Source organism: Gorilla gorilla, chromosome 4 (genome assembly GCF_029281585.2).
Source record: "Gorilla gorilla gorilla isolate KB3781 chromosome 4, NHGRI_mGorGor1-v2.1_pri, whole genome shotgun sequence".
NCBI lineage: Eukaryota > Metazoa > Chordata > Mammalia > Primates > Hominidae > Gorilla > Gorilla gorilla.
The window spans coordinates 17,277,904-17,300,346 of NC_073228.2; the positions used below are offsets into that span (position 1 = coordinate 17,277,904).

General features: G+C 46.1%; 1 protein-coding gene across 1 annotated transcript in view; it reads right to left on the minus strand.

Annotated features, from left to right (window-relative positions):
* Positions 1-21,216, minus strand: part of RAB37 (RAB37, member RAS oncogene family) — a 71,868-nt gene extending 50,652 nt beyond the window's left edge. The window contains exon 1 of the mRNA XM_055389025.2: positions 20,308-21,216. Within this exon, the coding sequence (XP_055245000.1) occupies positions 20,308-20,379 (72 nt within the window). The 5' untranslated portion in view covers positions 20,380-21,216. The remainder of the gene's footprint in view (positions 1-20,307) is intronic.
* Positions 21,217-22,443: the final 1,227 nt, after the last annotated feature.

Below are 22,443 nucleotides of genomic sequence, written 5' to 3' on the forward strand. Positions count from 1 at the left end.
CACTGCACTCCAGCCTGGGTGACAGAGCAAGACTCCGTCTCAAAAAAAAAAGAAAAAAAAATGGCATAACATAAGGACTTAGATCAGAGCATAACTGTGCCATTTCAACTATTGTGCATAAAGTGGATTTATTTCAGAGTTTATTTCAAGTAGCCAGCACTTATGTTGGATAGAAACGGATCCATCTTTTCTGGTAATATACAATCATAGATCCCAGTGAAGATTATTGCCATGAAACTTCTGACATCAAGCTAGACGCACAGGGAAGACTAGAATTTAGCTCAGTTTGGCTTGGCTGGAGGAATTGGGCTGCTTCTACCTTCATCTGGGTGGTGGAAATGGGCTGCTGGAGAGCAGTGAAACAGCATGGGAAGACCGATCCATTCTGATCCCTTTTGGTTGCCTTAGTCAAACTTTGAAAAAAGGTGTCTACAGGCCGGGCATGGTGGCTCACGTTTGTAATCCCAGTGCTTTGGAAGGCTTAGCCAGGAGGATCACTTGAGTCCAGGTGTTTGAGACAAGCCTGGGCAACATGATAAACCCATCTAAGGTTACTGGGGTTTCCCTCCCTTGGTTTTTGAATTATTAATTCTTAAAGATTCCGGGCCAGGCATGGTGGCTTACAACTCTAATCCCATCACTTTGGGAGGCCAAGGCAGGTGATTGATTGAGCCCAGGAGTTCGAGAGCAGCCTGGGCAACACAGGGAGACCTACGATAATTAATTAATTAGCTGGGTGTGGTGGCGCATGCCTGAAGTCCCAGCTACTCCAGAGGCTGAGGTAGGAGGATTGCTTGAGGATTGCTATCTCTACAAAAAAATTAAAAAAATTAGCCAGGCGCCTGTGGTCCCAGCTACTTGGGAGGCTGAGGCAGGAGGATCAGTTCAGTTGAGCCCAGGAGTTCTAGGCAGCAGTGAGCTGTGATCATGCCACTGCACTCCAGCTTCGGTGACAGAACGAGACCCTGTCTCAAAAAAATGAGGAAGTGTCTACAAGAGAGAATAGATTACTGGATATACTGTTTTTATCTAAAATTCTAGCCCTCTGAATTGGTGGCAGTCTGAAAGGGACCTTTTTATGTTCTCAGAAATAGGTTGACAGTCATGAGCCAGTCCAGTCAATTCCAGAGCTGGACAGAGCAGATCTCTGCCTTGTGGTCCTGATAGGAAGTGTCTGGGTTCTCTCTGTGCAGTGCTATGACTGTATGAGTCAGCTGCTAATCCAGCCCAGTTTGCTCAAGCCTGAGCTAGAGTTTAGAGTGCTAGAGAAGTAGCTGGGGCGAGAGGAGGGAGGCAGATATACGCAAGAGGCAGGAAAGGAAATTGTTTCATAATGTCTACAGATTTGTATCTGGGTGTCGTCTCAGCCGTATCCCCGCACCCCATCATGACTTTGCTAAGGCAGAATTTGGGTGGCTGGCCAGCACGTTTATTGCAAGAGGAACCATCTTAAATATGGTTCCTCAGGTCTGAGTGAGGGTAGCATTTACTATCTTGTTATATGATTTCCAGGAAAGCACATTGTGTTAAAACAAACTCCAAGATTTCTAAGCACTCAATCCTGATTGAGTGCCTAATTATTTATAGCCATCTAAAGTTGCTGGGGCTTCCCTTCTTGGTTTTTGAATTATTAATATTTAAAGATGCCAGGCCAGGCATCATGGCTCATGCCTCTAATCTCAGCACTTTGGGAGGCCAAGGTGGGTGATCGATTGAGCCCAGGAGTTCGAGACCAGCCTGAGCAACATAGGGAGGCCTACAAAAAGGATATCTCCACCAAAAATAAAAAATCAGCTGGGTGTGGTTGTGCACGACTGTAGACCCAGCTGCTCCAGAGGCTGAGGGGGTAGGATCGCTTGAACATAGGAAGTTGAGGCTGCAGTGAGCCGAGATCGTATCACTGCACACCAGCCTCAGGGACAGAGTGAGGCCTCATGTCAAAAAAGATTCCACTTGACAAGCATGTAAGGTTTGGACAGCCTCCTTTTGAGAACTATGTGCATATCATTGGCTTTCAGAAGATAGTACTGTTTGAGAGTAGTTGAGGGAGAAAAAGAAACTACTGAGTTGGCAACCTCCAAAATCCATGAGTAAGATAAATCTGCGTTGAAGTGAGGTGAAACGCTACCTTTGCTTGACATCTTGAAAAATAGAGCTCAAAGCTGCTTAGCCTTGGAAAGGGGAGACTGCTGGAATCGGTTGGTTTCATGTACCGATAAATTTTTAGATTGGCAAGGACAGATACAGTGATCAGCCTTTTATTCTACCAAGTAGGCACATTTTTTTTAGCTTTTTAGTTTTCTTTGCCAAAGTCAAATATGTTTGAACCAAGTAGGTAAATTCTTATTCAATTTCACAGGAATTGGTAATTGGTCAGTTCATTGAAAAAGTTTGTTAAACCAGGAACTCATAAAAGAGATATACTGTATTTTTTCTTTTCTTTCTTTCTTTTTCTTTTCTTTTTTTTTTTTTTTCAGACAGAGTCTTGCTCTGTCACCCGGGCTGGAGTGCAGTGGCGCAATCTTGGCTCACCACAACCTCTGCCTCCCGGCTTCAAGCGATTCTCTTGCCTCGGCCTCCCAAGTAGCTGGGATTACAGGCATGTGCCACCACGCCTGGCTAATTTTTGTATTTTTAGTAGAAACGGGGTTTCACCATGTTGGTCAGGCTGGTCTTGAACTTCTGACCTCAGGTGATCTGCCCACCTCGACCTCCCAAAGTGCTGGGATTACAGGTGTCAGCCACCACACTCGCCCACACCTGGTTAATTTTGTATTTTTAGTAGAGACAGGGTTTCACCATGTTGGCCAGGCTGGTCTTGAACTGACTTCAAGTAATCCATCTGCCTCAGCCTTCCAAAGTGCTGAGATTACAGGTGTGAGCCACTGCGCCAAGGCTATTTTTCCTCTACATGTTTTATTTTGACTTAAAATATCTAAATGTGTAGTTATTAGCAAGTATTTTGATGTAGACCTAAAGCCTTTGCTTTGCTTACAAGTCTGCTGAAAAGTGGAGCCCATTGTCTTTCCTGAAGCACAAACCACACACACATGATCCTGGGGTTTCAGTTCCAGTTTCTTTAACATGAAGCAAGAAATTCTAGAAACTTATGAAGCCACCTGATTGCAAAATCTTTCTTCATTTTTATGCATTTCTTTCCAATATTTTACAGTTCTCTCATTCATTCCTAATTTGATAGCATTTTAAAAAGTGACAGGCTTTTATAGTGTCTTTCCAAAGCACTCAGTTTAGTTTTTGTAGAGATAACTGTTCTCTCTTTTTTTTACACTCTTATTTTATTGGTCAATAGTCTTTCTGTTTAAATTCCTTTGTATTTTCTTTTTCTTTTCCTTTTTTTTTTTTTTTTTTTTTGAGGTGCAGTCTTGCTCTGTCACCCAGGCTGGAGTGCCGTGGCGTGATCTCAGCTCACTGCAACCTCAGCCTCCCAGGTTCAAGCAATTCTCCTGCCTTAGCCTCCCAAGTAGCTGGGATTGCAGGCACCTGCCACCATGCCTGGCTAATTTTTTCGTATTTTTTAGTAGAGACAGGGTTTCACCATGTTGGCCAGGCTGGTCTCGAACTCCTGACCTCAGGTAATCCCCCTGCCTTGGCCTCCCAAAGTGCTGGGATTACAGACGTGAGCCACCATGCCCGGCCAATTCCTTTGTTTACGGGTGAATTGATTCAAGTACATCATTCTAGTTAACACGTATGACCAGCATAAGCAAGTATGGGCCCAAATGCATTCTTGTTAACCAGGTACCACAACTGTGAGAGCAGAGAAGAGCCTGCCAGCTGTGAGCACTCTGTGCCTCAGGCTTAGTCAGTGTGCTCCAGTAAGAGACTGAAGGGTATTGGTTGACTTAATAAGTTGGTTAAGTGAGGGGTTGCTTAACAAAGTTTCTATTCAACAATCCATTGTCACCATAATTTCATAAAAGAAAGGAGCTTTGAGCACCCCAAGTCTCGGGATAATAGACAGTATTTCCTAAGAAAGGACAGTTGGTAACTTTATGCCAACATCTACTGATGTGTGTGTATCGTTTCCTACACATCAGTTGGTACTTGTCAGGGGCTGGTACTTAGGTATGGACTGAGAATTGGCAGCCATGGATCTGGTTCACACTGTTCTCCAGGCATGGACCTGCTCCATCACATCTCCGCTGGTGTAGTGAGGCTTACCCTGAGGGCCTCTAGTGACGCTCTTTGTTTGGAGGCTGATGAAGGTTGTCACTAATGAGAGCTGTGGAGCTCTCCAGTAGTTGTGAAAGGGCCCCTTGAAGCAATCAGATTCTCCCTGCCCCAGCACAAGCCCCTTCCCCAAAGTAGTCCACTGTGACCATATCCTCACATGGTCCTGTCCTGAGGGTCTGCAACTCTTGCATCAAGAAAGGGTGACTTGGCTGGGTGTGGTGGCTCACGCCTGTAATCCCAGCACTTTGGGAGGCCGAGGCAGGTGGATCACCTGAGGTCAGGAGTTTGAGACCAGCTTGGCCAACATGGTGAAACCCCATCTCTATTAAAAATACAAAAATTAGCCAGGTGTGGTGGCGGGCCCCTGTAATCCCAGCTACTTGGGAGGCCGAGAAAGGAGAATTGCTTGAACCTGGGAGATGGAGGTTGCAGTGAGCCAAGATCGTGCCATTGCACTCCAGCCTCGGAGATAGAGCAAGACTCCATCTCAAATAAATAAATAAATAAACAAAAAAAAAATAAACTGAATAAATAAAAAGAAAAGGTGACTGATTCATTTGTTTTTCTGAAGGTACCTCTGAGGAGGGGCTCAGAATTAAGGGAGGGGAAAGACTGTCCCCCAAGGTCAGAAATACAGGAGGGACATTCTGCACCCTTGTGTAGTAGAAATCTGCTATGAGCAGAGCAGAGCACTGGCACTTGTTGGCATTTACATGCAGAATGCTGCCCTCTATCAACGACGCAGAGGGTTTCCACGACAAAGAAGCAACAGGTCACAGACCGTGATCTCAGCTATACTGCCCGGTGCCTTCCCTCAGTTCAGTGGAAAGAGTTGTGAAATTCAGACGGTGCACTTATTTCAAACTTCACACAGCCTCTGCAAAATTAATAATAAGCAAAGAAGGACTGCGCCCCAGAGACCTTGCATCCTTGCACTGTAACATCCAGCTGTCTGGCAGGTGGCAAGGGAAAGAACCAGTGGAGATATAGGTACAGTATGTCAGCTTAAAATACTAGAAGAGGCTGGTTGTGTGGCTCATGCCTGTAATCCCAGCACTTTGGGAGGGCTAGATGGGTGGATCATTTGAGGTCAGGAGTTAGAGACCAGCCTGGCTAACATGGCAAAACCTCGTCTCTACTAAAAAAAATACAAAAATTAGCCAGGTGTAGTGGTGCACACCTGTAATCCCAGCTACTTGGGAGGCTGAGGCAGGAGAATCACTCGAACCCGGGAGGTGGAGGTTGCAGTGAGCTGAGATGGTGCCACTGTACTCCAGCCTGGGCAACAGAGCGAGACTCCGTCTCAAAAATAATAATAATAGGCCGGGCTTGGTGGCTCACGTCTGTAATCCCAGCACTTTAGGAGGCTGAGGCGTGTGGGTTGCCTGAGCTCAGGAGTTTGAGACCAGCCTGGCCAACATGGTGAAACCCCGTCTGTACTAAAAATACAAAAAATTAGCCAGGCGTGGTGGCGTGTGCCTGTAACCCCAGCAACCTGGGATGCTGAGGTAGGAGAATTGCTTGAACCTGGAAGCAGAGGTTACGGTGAGCCGAAATGGCACTACTGCACTCCAGCCTGGGTGACAGAGTGAGACTCTGTCTCAAGAAAAAAATATATATATAACAAGATATGAGGGCAAATGGGAGAGAACATGGAGATAGAGTGAAGGAGAGTCTGCCCAGGGGCAGTGCTGGTGCTTGCAAAGCTTGGCTTGCTTTCCTGGGCTTCTTACCCTGCACTTGGGTTGATGGAGGCAAATCCCCAGGGGATGCTGTTGTTTGCTCCTCCACTCCTGAGACCCAATTAATGGTGACTAACTGCATTTGGGCCTGCTTCATCTGAGCAGCTCTGCACGCAGGGTCTTGAATCCGCTTTGTGAATGAATATCTCCCACTGGCATTGATTTTGCTTTGGTGTTTATCCTGGGCCAGGCTGAGATTGTCACCTGGGCTTCACTAGCGTTTCTGGAGGTCAGTGATAAAGGGGTTTGGGGGAGCTTCCAGTCCAAGCCTTCCCTTTCCTAAGGACCCTGGGAATCTAGGGAGGGATAAGCAGAAGAGTTAGGGTCTGGAGTTGAAGCTTGGATTGGGGTTTCTCTTTTATTCCCTGCTGAGTGCCCTTGAACAACCACTGAATGTCTCTCAGATCTCTTTTCTCTTCTACGAAATGGAGTATAACTAAAAGTGCCGCAGACCCATCAGGCTGTGATTTCAAAGTAACCAAACTAGGGCTGGGAGCAGTGGTTCACGCCTGTAATCTCAGAACTTTGGGAGGCCAAGGCAGGCAGATCGCTTGAGGTCATGAGATCGAGACCAGCCTGGTCAACATGGTGAAACCCTGTCTCTACTAAAAACACACAAAAAATTAGCTGGGTGTGATGGTGCACACTTGTAATCCCAGCTACTTGGGAGGCTGAGGTGGGAGAATCGCTTGAACCCAGGAGGCAGAGGTTGCAGTGAGCCGAGATCGTGCCACTGCACTCTAGCCTGGGTGACAGAGCAAGACTCCATATCAAAACAAAAACAAAGTAACCCAATTAACCTTCTGTCCCATGGCTATCTTGCAAAGTGGATCCCAGCTACCTATAGAGCCTTCTTTTTTTTTTTTAAGGCAAAATGTTAGCATTTAGTAAATATAGATGGTAGGTACATGTATCATTTTCTTTTTGTTCTTCTAGTTTTTGTACCTTCCTATGAGTTTCAAAATTTCAGAATAAACCATGAATTTTCATTTATCTATACAATGGAATTCTATGTAGTGATTAAAAAGAATGAAGGTAAAAATGTGTATAACAAAATTCCTATGATGGATCTATCTATCTATCTATCTATCTATCTATCTATCTATCTATCTATCTATCTCACACATATGTATAAATAAACACATGCATGTATTTTTACATGGCAATTTCATTTTCTTTTTTTCTAAGGCAGAACCTTGCTCTGTCACCCAGGCTCGAGTGCAGTGGCACAATCTTGGCTCACTGCAACCCCTGCCTCCCAGGTTCAAGTGATTCTCCTGCCTCAGCCTCCTGAGTAGTTGGGGTTATAGGGACCCGCCACCATGCCCGACAACTTTTTTGTATTTTTAGTAGAGATGGGGTTTCGTCATGTTGGTCAGGCTGTTCTCAAACTCCTGACCTCAAGTGATCCAGCTACCTCGGCCTCCGAAAGTGCTGGGATTATAGGCGTGAACCACCGTGCCCAGCCCATTTTTATTTTTAAGATATGTATTTTGAAACACTGGCATCACAGGAAATTTTTTCTTTGTTTTTCATTTTTCAAATTTTGCAATTAAATGTATTAATAATAATGGCTCTCTTGGCTGGGTGTGGTGGCTCACGCCTATAATCCCAGCACTTTGGGAGACTGAGGCAGGTGGATCACTTGAGGTCTGGAGTTCATGACCAGCCTGGCCAATACCATCTCTACTAAAAAAAAAAAAAAAAAAAAAAAAAAAAAAAAAGAAATTAACAGGGCTTCATGGCACACATCTGTAATCCTAGCTACTCAGGAGGCTGAAGTAGGAGGATCACTTGAACCTGGGAGGCAGAGGTTGCAGTGAGGAGGCAGAGGAGGCAGAGTGCATGCCACTGCAGTCCAGGGTGACAGAGAGAGACTCGTCTCAATAAATAAATAAATAAATAAAATAATGACTCTCATTATTCACTAATAGCCACCAATACAAACTTATTGTTTTTTCAGCACAATGCTCAGATCACAAACGTGACCCCTGTCTACTTCTTCCCCTGCCTCTATCACAGCCACTTACCCCTGAGGACTTGCCCACCCACCCACCTTCGGACTGTCTGATCTGCCTTCCAGGCCACACTTCCTGCTGCCCGTGACCCTCGCAGATGCTGTCCTGGGGACGCAACCACCCCTCGACAGTGAATGCCACTGTGGTGCTGCCCACTCCTTTGCCATCTGGCCCAAAGCATAAGATGACTCTTCCCTGGTTACTCGAGGCACATCCAAAACCAGGCGTGGTGTGAGGCCATCAGAAGGCAGAGGTGCCCCAGCGAATAGCTCAAAACTACCCCACAGAGCCAGGCTCAGACCTTGCAGGGGTTTTTATCTGACAGCAAGAATGGCTATATAAAATAAAAATACAGGGGTCCTTGTACAAACATTATTAAGACTTTAAAGATGGCGAATGCAAAGTGTTAAACCAAATGCAGGGCCCTTCTAAGTGCAGGGCGTTATGTGACTTTGTAGGTGGCATACTCATAAAGCTGGCCTTGTTTGGTGCTTTTCTGCCTCACTTCTCATCAGTGTTCATGTAGCCCTGGGCTGACACGCCCTACCCAGCAATGGAAAAATTCAGGCGTCTCCATAGCAGCTAACCATGGTCCTTAAGAGAGGCGGAAGAGCTTCCCCTCATTCCTGTCTGAGCTCCGTCAGCTTCCTGAACCCTCATTCCCTGCTCCAATCAACCTCTTCCCTGGATGGTCCACAGTTGGATCATCTATTTCTTTCAGAGGAAATTCTACTCCCACCCATAGAGGGAGGTCTGGCTCTGCAGCCCCAATAAGCCTATCGCTTCATAGGGTGACAGCAGTTTATTTCCCAAGTCCAGTCATTAATAATCCAAATCCAGTTATTTAGTCTTAAATGAAACTTTGTGTGAGGCACCAAGAGGCCAGTTCAGGTGGGACTGTGACAAGTTCTCTTCATTTCTTTTCAGGCACTTCTCATTAAAGATTTAAAAATGCTGGGACTCAGCCTTGCCCGGGATTACCATGGGACATCTGTTGTTTTTGCATGGCTAGCCTCCAGATAACACCATCCCATTTTCCCTGGAAACCATTGTCTTCCACTCTTTTTTTTTGAGACGGAGTTTCGCTCTTATTGCCCAGGCTGGAGTGCAATGGTGCGATCTCGGCTCACCGCAACCTCCGCCTCCCGGGTTCAAGTGATTCTCCTGCCTCAGCTTCCTGAGTAGCTGGGATTACAGGCATGCACCACCACAACCGGCTAATTTTGTATTTTTAGTAGAGAAGGGGTTTCCCCATGTTGGTCAGACTGGTCTTGAACTCCCGACCTCGGGTGATCCACCTGCCTTGACCTCCCAAAGTGCTGGGATTACAAGCATGATCCACCATGCCCGGCCCATTTTCTTCCACTCTTGATCTACAGGGCTTGGGTGGGATTGACTCCACCTTCGGGGTGGACATGTGACCCGAGCTTAAGCTGTCCATCATGTTCTACCCTCTGGCTATAGTATTGGTTCAGGGGTGGGCATGTGGCAATTTCAGTCTCCAGTGAGTATTGGGTCTAGGACTTTGGTTGGAATTGGGAGCTGTGAGGATGTGATCCTGGGGCTGCTGTCAATAATGGGGCCCCATGGGGAGAAGCCTGCCTGTGAATGGAGCCAAGCCAGAGAGAAAAATGAGAGAGAGAGAGACAGAGAGTGAGGCCGAAGTCACTGAGAGTCCCTGGGTCCAGCTGAGCTCGATGTCAGCTGCACTCCCTAGGCTTCTCTGGTACAGGAACCAGTGAATTCTCTTTTCGGCTTAAGCCAATTTGAGTTGGGTTTTGTCACTGGAAATCAAGAGTCCTGATCACAAGATTTCCCCTTTTGCAGTCAAGAATAATGCCTGTTCTCTTTACACACAGTGCTGGGGAATTCAACCGAAATGATTTATATGCAAGTTTTCTGCAAGTTGGAAAGTGCTGTTGGAATGGAATGACCTAGGATGTACAGCTGGCTAACAGCAGAGACAGGGATAAAGCTTGGTTCTTTGGTACTCAAAGCCCAGTTCTCTTTCTCTGCTAATGAGCTGCCTCCTACTCTAAGAAAATCAGTGAGCAGGGCAGAAGGTGATCAGGACAGGTGGTGGACAGGGCAGGTAGTGAACAGGATGAGGGTGAAGAGGGAAGGCAGTAGACAAGACAGATGGTGGACAGAACAAGTGATGGATGGGGCAGGTGGTGGATGGAACCAGTGGTGAACAGGACAGGTGGTAGACAGCACAGGTGGTGGTCAGGACAGGTGATGGTCAGGGCCTATGCTATGCTGGTTCTCATGTGTCTGCTGTCTGGAGGAGACCTGGTTTCAGGGAGAGGAGAGTGAGGGTCCTGGAGGACATGCCTGCAGAGCTCACCTGGCATGCCCCTCTGTCTTTCCCAAGCCTCTCTGTGTGCCACACTGTCATCCCAAGGGCTGGGATCCTGGTGTTTTGGGTTTGGTTGAGTGTTTTTCAGCCCATGTCTTTGGAGATGGTCATGGAAGGGATCCAGCTTAGTTTCTATGTGTTGGACTCTGCCACGATTGGACAGGGGTCTTTGCACTGGACACTTCTCAGAAGTGCAACAGGAGTCTCTTCCTTTCTTGGACATGGGCTTGAAGGGATCCCTGTGTTGAGGGGCTCAGAGCCCTCTGACCTTCAGAGGTGGGGCCCCATCCTGGGACTTTGGGCTTTATAACCCCTCAGATCAGTCAATCAGCCAGGAGCCAGAAGTTGGCAGCCTTGAGAGCTGCAAGCATTTGACCTGGTCCCCAAGGGCTCAGCTTCCCACTATATGGGACTAGAGGTCTTTGACCTTCATGGGCACCAAGGTCCACGTGGCACACTGAGCTGCAGTCAGATGTGGCCTGAGCCATCTCTGCCTGTGCCATCCCTCTGATCCACCCAGCCTGCTGGACGCAGCTCCTTGGGGAATGAAGAGTGGGTTTTGTTCCTGGGGACTGGAATGTGGTGCCCAGTAAATGTTTGCTGAATTGATTCTCAGGATTCTCAGGCAGAAATATCAGATTTCAAGGGGAGCATGTGGACAGGGGTGGTGGTGGGATATAAGGAAATGTCCCCAGTCACCTTTCTACTCTTCCATGATTCTTGCCCCTGAAACCCAAGTCCCTAAGGCTCTGACACAGGCCTTGAGTGAGATGGAGGAAGAAGTATGAAATGACAACTCTGGTGATGATGAACGGAACATCCCTTCCCTTTCCCTCCCCGTAACCAGGTCAAGTCCAGGGAATTCTCAAGCTCAAAGGCAAGGAGTTCTTAAAGGATTGCAGGAAATACAGACCTGGAGAGAATAGAATGACTGCCCAGCCCAAGGCAGTTAAATATATACAGCTGAGGGAGGCAGAGGTGGGGCAAGGGGTAGGGGAGGGGACCTAAGGGTAGAAGGGGCCAGTGGGGTCGTAGATTGAGGCTGTCCCTATAGTGTAGCCAGCTACCAACTCATGTCAGCCTGATAGCATTAAACATTTGAATCCTCCAAGTTCCATTTTTTCCCCTGGATTTCATGCTTAGTGAACAATCTCCTGATTATAATGTGGCTTGGCATCTAGGGCAATACATGTCTTGTGAGTCTGATTAACATCAGCCTGACTGCAGAGATGGAGCCACTCTTGAGTGAGTGAGCAAAACCAGCTCTACAGAGCTGAAGGCCACACAATGGACTGCTGTCGATGCCCTAAAGTAGTGACCATCTGTGACCCTCTTGGTGAAGCCCCTTGTCCTCTCCTGACTCTATCCCTCTGCCTGTCTGCCTTGCTTGGATTTGACTATAGGCAAATTTCTTAATGTCTCCATGCCTCAGTTTACTCATCTGTAAAATGAGATTAAAATAGGGTTGTTGTAGGATTAAGTGAGTTAAGAGATGCTAAGTGCTTAGAATATTACATGGCGTGCAAGTGCTATCGAAGGGTCTGCTGTAATGATTCAGGCTTCCACAATGCTGGCTATGACCTTGAGCAAGTCAGTTTTTTCTTTCTTTCTTTTTTTTTTTTTTTTGAGACAGAGCCTTGCTGTGTCACCCAGGCTGGAGTGCAGTGTCGCAATCTCAGCTCACTGCAACCTCCGCCTCCCGGGTTCAAGCAATTGTCCTGCCTCAGCCTCCTGAGTAGCTGGGATTACAGGTGCCCGCCACCACACCCAGCTAATTTTTGTGTTTTTAGTAGAGACAGGGTTTCACCATGTTGGCCAGGCTGGTCTCAAACTACTGACCTCATGATCTGCCCATCTCAGCCTCTCAAAGTGCTGGGATTACAGGCATGAACCACCACGCCCGGCCATCTGGCCTTTGTTTCCCTGTCCTATTAATATGGACATTAATTAGTTTAATAGTAACATCTTCTGGAAAAAGCATATGTTAAGTATAAAATGTCTTGGCATATAGTAAAGTGTTTCGTAAACTGTAAAGTGCTGCAGAAATAAACCATATGCTTATTTGGATAATGTATTGGGAATAATTATTAGTCTTACTGGGTCCCTTTGGATTATAGTGCAGAGATGATTTTTAATATTTCTTACCTGATAACCAAATGAAACCTGAGGTGGGACCCAGAGAAGGAGGAAGGATCTGGGTAAGGGCATGGGGGAAGCAAGGAGGGAGACTCCAGGGGCTGAAAGGGGGTGTCTGCCTCATCTGGACTGTGTACCAGACTTTATTCCCTTCCAAAGCTTACACTGCTTCTCACTGTGAGCTTGGGGAAGGTGTTACCAGTTCCCGACTCTCCCCTAGGGGTACTGCTCTAATAAATGACAGTTCCGATTTTTAATAAACAGAGTTGCTGGGAGAGGGTATGAATGCAAAATTCAAACAGGGGAGGGAGGAAGAAGAGGAGGAGAAATGTTTACTTTGCCTTTTTTTTTTTTTTGAGACAGAGTCTTGCTTTGTTGCCCAGGCTGGAGTGCAGTGGTGCGATCTCGGCTCACTGCAACCTCAGCCTTCCGGGTTCAAGTGATTCTTCTGCCTCAGCCTCCCAAGTAGCTGGGGTTACGGGCGCCTGCCACCACGCCCAGCTAATTTTTGTATTTTTACTAGAGACAGAGTTTCCTCATGCTGGCCAGGCTGATCTTGAACTCCTGACCTCAGGTGATCTGCCTGCCTTGGACTCTCAAAGTGCTGGGATTACAGGACTAAGCCACTGCGCCCAGCCTGCTTTGCTTTTAAAAGGCTCATAACAAAAGGTAAGGGGAGACAGAGAACAAAAACGGATGATCACTGGCCCTGCCCACAGCTCATGAGAGGAAGGGTGCGTATGTGTGCATGTGCAGGCGTGTGTGTGTGTGTGTGTGTGTATGTGTGTGTGTGTCTGTGTGTCTGGTGGCCAGGGGCAGAAGGCTAGCAAGTAATAGAAAATTTGAACTTAAGCACAGCTTGGTTTAAGATACCTAAAAGTACATGTGCATTTGCAAAAGCACAAATGATTAAATAACATCCTCATGTTGATGGGTAGAAACTGTCTGCTAATAAGCAAATGAGAAGGTGCTAATAAGCAAATGAGAAGGTGCTAATAAGCAAATGAGAAGGTGCTAATAAGCAAATGAAAAGGCGCTGATAAGCAAATGAGAAGGGAGGGAGCTGACTTAGAAATCAAGGTCAGGAACCATGTGCTGGGGGAATTCTTGAGCCCTGCACGTCTCAAGTTATTTTCACTGCACCACTCAAGGCCTTGCTCCCTTTAGGAGCAGGGTGAGGCCTGGTGTCATCAGTTAGGGGTTAATATTTTCCAGATCTGTTTGCTTGGAGCTGTGTCTCTTGGCCCCAGAAAACCTCCTCTGGTTAAGAGATGGGAGGATGTCCAGGGCCACTCCCAGCTGGGAACTGCATTGCCTGAGTGAGTTAACAAGGAGCTGTGATCTCCATTCGCGCTTGCAGTCTCTACGGACTGTTTCTCTTGCCTGAGAAGAGGAGGAAGGAAGCAAGAAGGGTATTGGGATAAATTTAGAGCCACTTCAAATGCCCACTTCAACAATTCTCCAGCCTAGTGCTCACCTCTGGCTGTTTACTTCCACCCAGTAAGGCGGAGTTTCCTGCCCTGAAACTGAAGGACGTCCCTCCCTAGAACAGCTTATAAGAGGAAACATTAGGGCAGCAACACAAGTGAGTCTCAGACATTTTCTCACAAAAGGCCCCAGGGACCACAAATTAAAGGAAAGGATGCTTAGGAGAGGAAAGCCTGGAGAGTTTGGAAAACGACTTTGAGGCGCTGGACTGAGTCACCATCATTTCCTGCTGAGGTTATCCTAAGAGAACTAGCAGGCACCACCACTCCCCACACCAGCTGCCTGCTCTGGAATCTGGGCAGGACCGATCTATTAGCCAAAGGAGTCCCAGACGGCACCAGATTGCCAGTGATGTAATATACACTTCATTTGTTTATCTGTAAGCCTTCAGAGCAAGCAAGAGAGGAAAACAAGCCAGTGGAAATATTATACAGGGAGCAGCTAGCTTTTCTTGGCTTTCTTGTTTGTTCCTGAGCTGACAATAGAAATCTTTGAGAATTGGAACTAGTGCACTTTGAAAACAAAAATCTCTTCACTTACAGGGCATGGATTTTTCTGCGAATTTGGATTCTTTTGAGGACAAATTTGCATACTATTATCATTGTTTCATCGAAAAAAAAATAAAAGAAGCACCTGTGGGATAGAGAATGAGAGAGGAACACAGAATGGCGAGTATGGTCTTTTGCTGTTTTATTTGTCTTTCTCTTGTACAATTTTCTGGCAGGGAAGGACAACACTGTTGTATCCAGACCTTTCCCTAGGATTAATAGGTGACAGTCCCATGGGGAGGGAGCTAGCTGATGTGTGGAACTCTGTCTCTCCTGGATGTTAACTTTATTTTTTATTTTTTAATTTTAATTTTTTTTGTGGGGGGACAGAGTCTCACTCTGTCGCCCAGGCTGAGTGCAATGGTGTGATCTCAGCTCACTGCAACTTCTGCTTCCTGGGTTCAAGCGATTCTCCTACCTCTGCCTCCTGAGTAGCTGGGATTTCAGGCGTGCACCACCACGGCTGACTAATTTTTGTATTTTTAGTAGAGATGAGTTTCACCATGTTGGCCAAGCTGGTCTCGAATTCCTGACCTCATGATCCACCTGTCTCAGCCTCCCAAAGTGCTGGGATTACAGGTGTGAGCCACCGTGCCAAGCCTGGATGTTAACTTTAATCAGAAGCCATAAGTGAGAGAGGACATTTCAACTTGAGTCAGACATGACCTTTTCTTCCTGGGTCATTCCCCTGCAGCTACCCGTATCTTTCTTAGGACACTTCTGGAATTATATAAAAGTATAGCCATTTGTGTGCATGCCTTCTAGGCCACAGGCTTAGTGAAGATGGGAATCATTTGCGTTTATATTCTCGACAATGACCAGCCTAGTTCTTTATGCTTTGGAAATGTCCAGTGCATGTTTGCTGAATGAATCGGTGAGGCATGCGGACTTTTGAGGGACACCGAAATTACAAGATGGGTAGTAGAAGAAGGAAGTGAAGAGTAAGTGCAGGAGATGGGAGAGAGTGGCAGATATTACCTGCTTGCCTTTTCCTTTCACCCAGAAGAGGTGTTAGAGCAGTTGGAGGAAATGGACATACTTTGGAAGACAGAGACCTGGTAATCCCTTTTCACCCAAGAAGAACCAAGCCCTGGATGAATGGATGAGCAGCTCATGTTTTTCTGCCCCCCACCCCCAGTCTTTCTGAGACTGACTTTGTCCTAGGAATTGTTCGTCCCTCTGGAAGCTAGTCTGGTATGTGGATATTCCTTAGAGCCCTGGTGATGGGGAATTAGGAAGTAAGTGCTTGAACTGAAGCCCTTTTGTCCTAATTCACTGGTATCTGGGGCAAAAGCTTGCCCTCTCTGTGAAAATGAAATGAAAATCTTTTCATTTTCTGGGAGCTCAAGGTCAGACCCTGGCACAGTAGGGACCCAATCCGTGGGCTGTTCCTGAACCCATACCCCATACCATTGCCCTGGATGGCTCTTGAAGCTGGTAGCAAGAGAGAACTGAGAGTTCTCTAAGGAAAAGAGCAGCCAGGTTGCTCCTTTGTTTTAAATTATTTAGCTGCATCAAATTTTCAGATTTGTGGCAACAACAACTCTATTTAAAAACTCCAGGCACATGATGGATGAGCTCAACGTTTTCAGTCAGTTCCCAGCTTCCAGCCCACCCTACGGGAATCTTCTAAGAGTTACTTGGGCTTGCCTGGGTCAGCCTCCAACTATTGGGACCAGCTAAAGTGCAAGAGCTACACCATGCCTATCATGATATTTGGCGTATATTTTTCATATAAATGAATTTCATCAAGTCCCATACATCACCTCCAAGAGAAAAAAGATATTCAACTTAGGAAGTCAGAACTGGGATGTTTGCATAGAAGTCATGCTTTTTGTATAGATGGGTTGTGTGAGTTTATTTCCATGGACTTCTGCCTGTGAAATATGTAGTGTGTGTGTTTCTGAGGTTCTCTGTGTATGAAGCTGCTGCTCTTCTCACAAAGCTCATCATTGTAGGTGAGACTGAATGTGACACCCATTGAAGCCGCTTCGGAGCCCAAGATGCATGCCCTAATACAACCACTTTTTTTTTTTTTTTTTTTTTCGGATGGAGTCTCACTCTGTCACCAGGCTGAAGTGCAGTGGTGTGATCTTGGTTCACTGCAACCTCTGCCTCCCAGGTTAAAGAGATTCTCCTGCCTCAGCCTCCTGAGTAGCTGGGACTACAGGTGCATGCCACCACCCCCGGCTAATTTTTGTATTTTTAGTAGAAATGGGGTTTCACCATGGTGGCCAGGATGGTCTTGATCTCCTGACCTCATGATTCGTCCTCCTTGGCCTCCCAAAGTGCTGGGAGCCACTGCGCCCAGCCAATACAACCACTTTTATTGAATGCTTCCTATATTCCAGAGATTTTATATATATGCGTTACATTATATTCGCTAACATCCTTGCTCAAAAATAATAAGGCAGGTATTATCATTCCTATTTTATAGCTAAGAAAATTAAGACTCACAGATGTTGCTCAAAGTCACATCAAGGTTTGGCTTATTCCAAGCCTGGAGTTTCGTTTCATCATACGACAATATCTCTTCTCTGGCAAGTTTCTAGGACTACCCTACATAACATCTGCTGTGCTGTCAAAACACGAGATGATGCTTCTTCCTCTATAATGACAATCTCTGGGGGAGGGTGTTTGGCAAGTGGAATGTGGGAGGGGGCCTCTTGGGAAGCTGACAAGGTTCTATTTCTTTCTCTTGATAGTGATTGCACAGGTACATTCACTTTGTGATAATTCACCAAGGTAGACACATAAGATTCAGGATTTTTTGGTGTTTGTCATATTTCTTTTTGTTTTTTTGAGATGGAGTCTTGCTCTGTTGCTGAAGCTGGAGTGCAGTGGTGTGATCTTGGCTCACTGCAGTCTCCACCTCCTCAGTTCAAGTGATTCTCCTGTCTCAGCCTCCCTAGTAGCTGAGATTATAGGAATGTGTTACCACGCCTAGCTGATTTTTGTATTATTAGTAGAGACAAAGTTTCACCACGTTGGCCAGGCTGGTCTTGAACTCCTGACTTCAAGAGATCTGCCCGCCTCAGCTTCCCAAAGTGGTGTTTGTTATGTGTCAATAACAAGTCTATTTAAAAAATCATTTCTCCACGCTGGGCATGGTGGCTCATACGTATAATGCCAGCACTTTGGGAGGCCGAGCGGGTGGATCTCTTGAGGCCAGGAGTTCAAGACCAGCCTGGCCAACATGGTGAAACTCTGTCTCTACAAAACAACAACCGCCAAAAAATTAGCCAGGCATGGTGGCACATGCCTGCAGTTCCAGTTACTGGGGAGGCTGAGGTGGGAGAATCACTTGAGCCTGGGAGGCAGAGGTTGCAGTGAGCTGAGATCACACCACTGCATTCCAGCCTGGGCGACAGACTGCGACCCTACTTCAAAAAAAGAATTTATCCTAGCAATTAATGTTGGAGGGGAGCCCTGCTTCTCATGGACAATAGACACTAATTAATCAATGGGAACTCCTTGGACTCTACTACATAGTAATTTTTAATATAATACAAATAAGTTGATGCCCTACCCCTTTACAAAAAGAGTTTTAAGTGGATCACAATAAAACATCATGCACAATCATAAAGTAGTATTAGGAGGAGGTTGTCAGCACTATATAAGAAGGAAAACTTTCCTTACATACATATGTCACTCTGCTGGGCACCAGAGAAGGTTTAAGGCTGGCTCCTGCTCTCAGGGTGCTCACACAGCCAAGCTGATGACATTGAGCCTTTACTAGTAGTAAATAGATACTTGCCTTTAAATATGTTGGAACTTGTTGGAATGGGTTCCCACTCTCAATTTGGTGATCAATAAACTCAAAGGAAGTAAAAGTCTTCATGGACTACATCCTACATCTCGTGTGTGGGTAATTGAAATGGAAAATACCACATCTGATCAATATTTTGAACAATCTGAGCTCCCAATCTTAAAGCTTTCAAAATGAGTATTTATACCTTTATAGGATGGTATAAACTTGGAGAGACCCACATATCTAGTTGCCAGGAAAATTTTGTAATTGATTTGTAATTATGTTCCTCTGCTTGCATAAACTTTTTTTTCCTTTTTTTTTTGAGACAAGGTCTTGCTTTGTTGCCCAGGCTAGAGTGGAGTGCAGTGGTGTGATTTCGGTTCACTGCAGTCTCTGCCTCCCAGGCTCAAGCAATTCTCCTGCCTCAGCCTCCTGAGTAGCTGGGATCACAGGCGCACACCACCATGCCCAGCGAATTTTTGTATTTTTAGTAGAGACAGATTTTACCATGTTGGCCAGGCTGGTCTTGAACCCTTGACCTCAAGCGATCCACTGCCTCGGCCTCCCAAAGTGCTGAGATTACAGGTGTGAACCACCATGCCTGGCCTTGCATGCACTTTTTACTGGGCTAAATTTACAACATCAAATAGCACAGAACTTCTTCTAGTTTACTTCAAACTGTGATGGCTCTAAAATTTCTAGACTGGGGTAGTTGTTATACATTTTTTCTCCTTCTCTATATCCTAGGAATTCAGAGACCTGGAGGGAGAAGACACATGGACTGTCAGATCTAGAGACCTGCTTCCTTCAATAGCCGATTTTCTTTCATTTGTGTCAGAAACAGGCAGCATGGCACAGAGCCATGCACCTAAAACTTTATTGTGCATATTTATTCCTAGAGATCTTGTTAAAATGCAGATTCAGATTCAGCCAATCTAGGGTCAGGGCTTTCTATTGTAATAAGTTCCAAGGTAATGCCAATGCTGCTGGTCCATGGACTGCACACTTTGATGAGAAGTTTAGTAAGGATATAGAGGAAAGAATACTACATGTGTAGTAGTAATTTCTGGCTTTTAGTATCAGCTCTGCCATTTACCAGCTTGCTTTCTTGGACAAGTCATTTTTCCTCTCTGGATTTTAGTTTCCTCAAATATAAGCTGTGTGATAGAGGAGGAGGTTGGGTTAGGTTATTTCAAAACTTGCATTCATAGACTCTTCAAAGTGATGTTTTGATTAAAAAACTCCACCTATAGGATCACGTACAGCTTTTCAAAGGACTAGCAGGTGAACTGGCATTATCAAAGCAGAAAATATAAGGGCTGGAGCAGGAAGGCATGGCAAAGTCAGAGAAAGGGAAGGTGAGCCATAATAACTTCTTATGCCAAATATAACGCTTTGATTATTTCAGAGTGATGGATTTTGAATTAAAACTGTTATCCTGAGAGAGGCTACTATTTTTCCCAACAACTGTCTTAGGGGGAGATCTGCATTACTGAAAACTGAGTTGCATAAGAAACTTGAGTGAAGGAAGCAATGTATATGTCAGTGCTTTGAAATAAGCAAATGCTTACAGGGGCTGTGAGGGAGTCATGGCTGGAGGGAAGCTTTCTGGAGCCATGAGGGAGTCTGATTCGAAAACAGCAGTTCATCTCTGCTGCAGACCATTTATCTAATTTCAGACAAATTGGCCAGAAATTCAGGTATTTGGCCACTGCTAGCAGACGTAACAGGGAGAAATGCAGTCTCCTACAAGGGTTAGGAGAGCAAGGTGCCAGGGGTCACCCAGGGGCATAAATAGGCAAGGAGAAGGAGGGAGTGAAAAAGGAACACAGATGATTTAAGTGAATGAATGAAGCTTCTGACCATCTGAGCCTCTGGCAGCAGCCGTTCCCCAAGAGCTCACACATCTCTATTTTGAGCAGGAAACAGGATCAGACAGAAAGGGCTCCCCAGGCTTACAGATACAAGCTAGTTTCTCATTAAGTCCCAAAGCAAAGTCAGGGGAGTGGAGAAAACTCCTGGTGCTGGCGCCTCTTCCAACGTTAGGTTGAGGAATACAGGAGATGTTTACCTTATGCAGGACGTGCTCGTTGAAGTCAGGGCCAGCTCCTCCCTGGTAGGAATCGGGTCTCTGCAGGTCCATGCCAGGCTTGGAGCTCGCCGCTCCGGCTCTCCCTGCGCTCTGCGTCAGCGCTTCCAGGAGCTCGGTTCGAGCTCCGCTGGGTGCGGCAGGCTCGGGTCTGAGCCCTGCGGGCCGGGCCGCATCCGTTTTCAGCACTGGACAGTTCCCCGCAGCGGCCGCGGCGCGGTACCAGGTGGGCAGGCGGCCACGTTCTTCCAGGACTGAGCGTTTCAGCACCAGGAACAGCGACTCCGCCGTTGTGCGCCCGGGACCAGAGTTCTGAGATCCTGTCCGCTCCAATCCCTGCCTCTTAGGACTCCAGGATGCTGGCAGGGACGCAAGATTTGGGTCCGGCTGGTGATCCCTGCGTATTTCATTCAGCTACTGGACTCCGGAGGCTCAGCACCCGGCTGCGTTCTCAGGGCATTGCGGTCCCGGGAGCTCACCGTTCCTGATCCCGAGCGAACGGGCATCTCCGTCACCACGCAGCTCAGCGCAGCGCAGCTCTCCTCACACGTTTGCAGAGGCGAAGTCCTGCGGCGCTGGCGGCGCTTCTGTTTTTGTCCCTGGACAATTCTCTCCAGGATGTATGAGATAAATAGAGCTTCTAAGTCTGAGGTCGACAGTAGATGGGTCTTAGGTGTCCCCAAAGTCCCTGAAATATGCAAAATTCTGTTTACCTGCATTTTCCTAGGGAGAAGGTCCAGGGCTTTGATCACATTCTCTCCAGCACACATGACCGCAAGAGGTTAAGGACAATGGGCTCAGGAGAGGCAAATGGTGGTTTGGTTAGGAGCACAGGCTCCAGGATTCAAATCTCGATTCTGAAAATTATTAGTCGTGCAAACTCGGGCAAATTAATCTCTCCTAAGTGTCCACAAAATGGAGATAATATTATAATAGTACCTGCCTCATGGTTTTGTTCTGAGTATTTAATGAGTTAATTCATGTAAAAAGCCTAGAACAGTGCCCAGCGTGTACTAAGAACTCAATAAATGTGAGCTACTATGCTCTTCTGGCAGGGGATGAAGAGCTCTGGCTACTTCTCCTATACATCAGGGGAGTCCTGCCGCTGCGACCTTTGATTGGCAAAACTGCATCATCACATGGAATATGAGAGCGTGAGGCTGACCACCGTGGGAACTGGAGGCTGAGACTGTGGCCCCTGGGATTATTATCAGATTACTAAGGACAAGTCCTAGTACCAGCCACGGGCCGTTGGAGTCAATATCAACATGGAAGGAAAGAGCCAGGCTTAGGGTTAAAAGACAGTGTTTTACTCCTGGGTTTCACTCCTTTTTGGCTGAGTTGTGTGAGCCAGATCACTCGTGTTCCCTGGGATTACTTATGTTTTCTCATCTGCAAAATAGGTAGAGTAATCTATGCCCACTTTATTGGGTTTGGGGGAAGAGTGAGACAATGTATATGAAAAGTCTTTATTTTCTTTTAAATTGTAAAGCAAATTTCATTTATAAGGTGTTATTATTGCTGGAATCACTATACTGTAGATACTCAATGAACATTGATTAAATGAACAAAGCTAGGGAACCGATGTGTTTGTTTTATGAGATTCTCACTGGGCTGATTTTTTTTTGTTTTTGTTTTTGTTTGTTTGTTTGTTTTCAGCCTGTGACAAATACATAACATCCAATGGTTGGAGTTCTTAATGTGAGGTGGATAAATGGATGTTAGAGGAACTTTGCAACATTGATAACTTTACACAAAATTTTGCTTCTGTGACTTTTTCTGGGGGAGAGGCAATCTCCAGAAGAAATGAATTCCACAGATTTTATTAGGTTCTCAAAGTTGTCTATACTCAAAAAAAGTACAGAACGGATAGCTTAGACTCACTCATCTTAACTTTCTCCTGAGCTTCCTCACCAACCCTGACTATTATAGATAAGAAGATTCTAGAGGCTTTGCCTGGAACCTCACATTCCTTGGAAGGGTCACTCCTCAGGGTCTTGTTTGGAGTTCTGAAGCTTCAGAAACATGATTCTGTTTGTTCAGGTTTATAGAGCAAATAGCGGAGGATCTGAACCAATCCAGAATTGATGATGGAAGACTTTCATGAGAAATGATGTT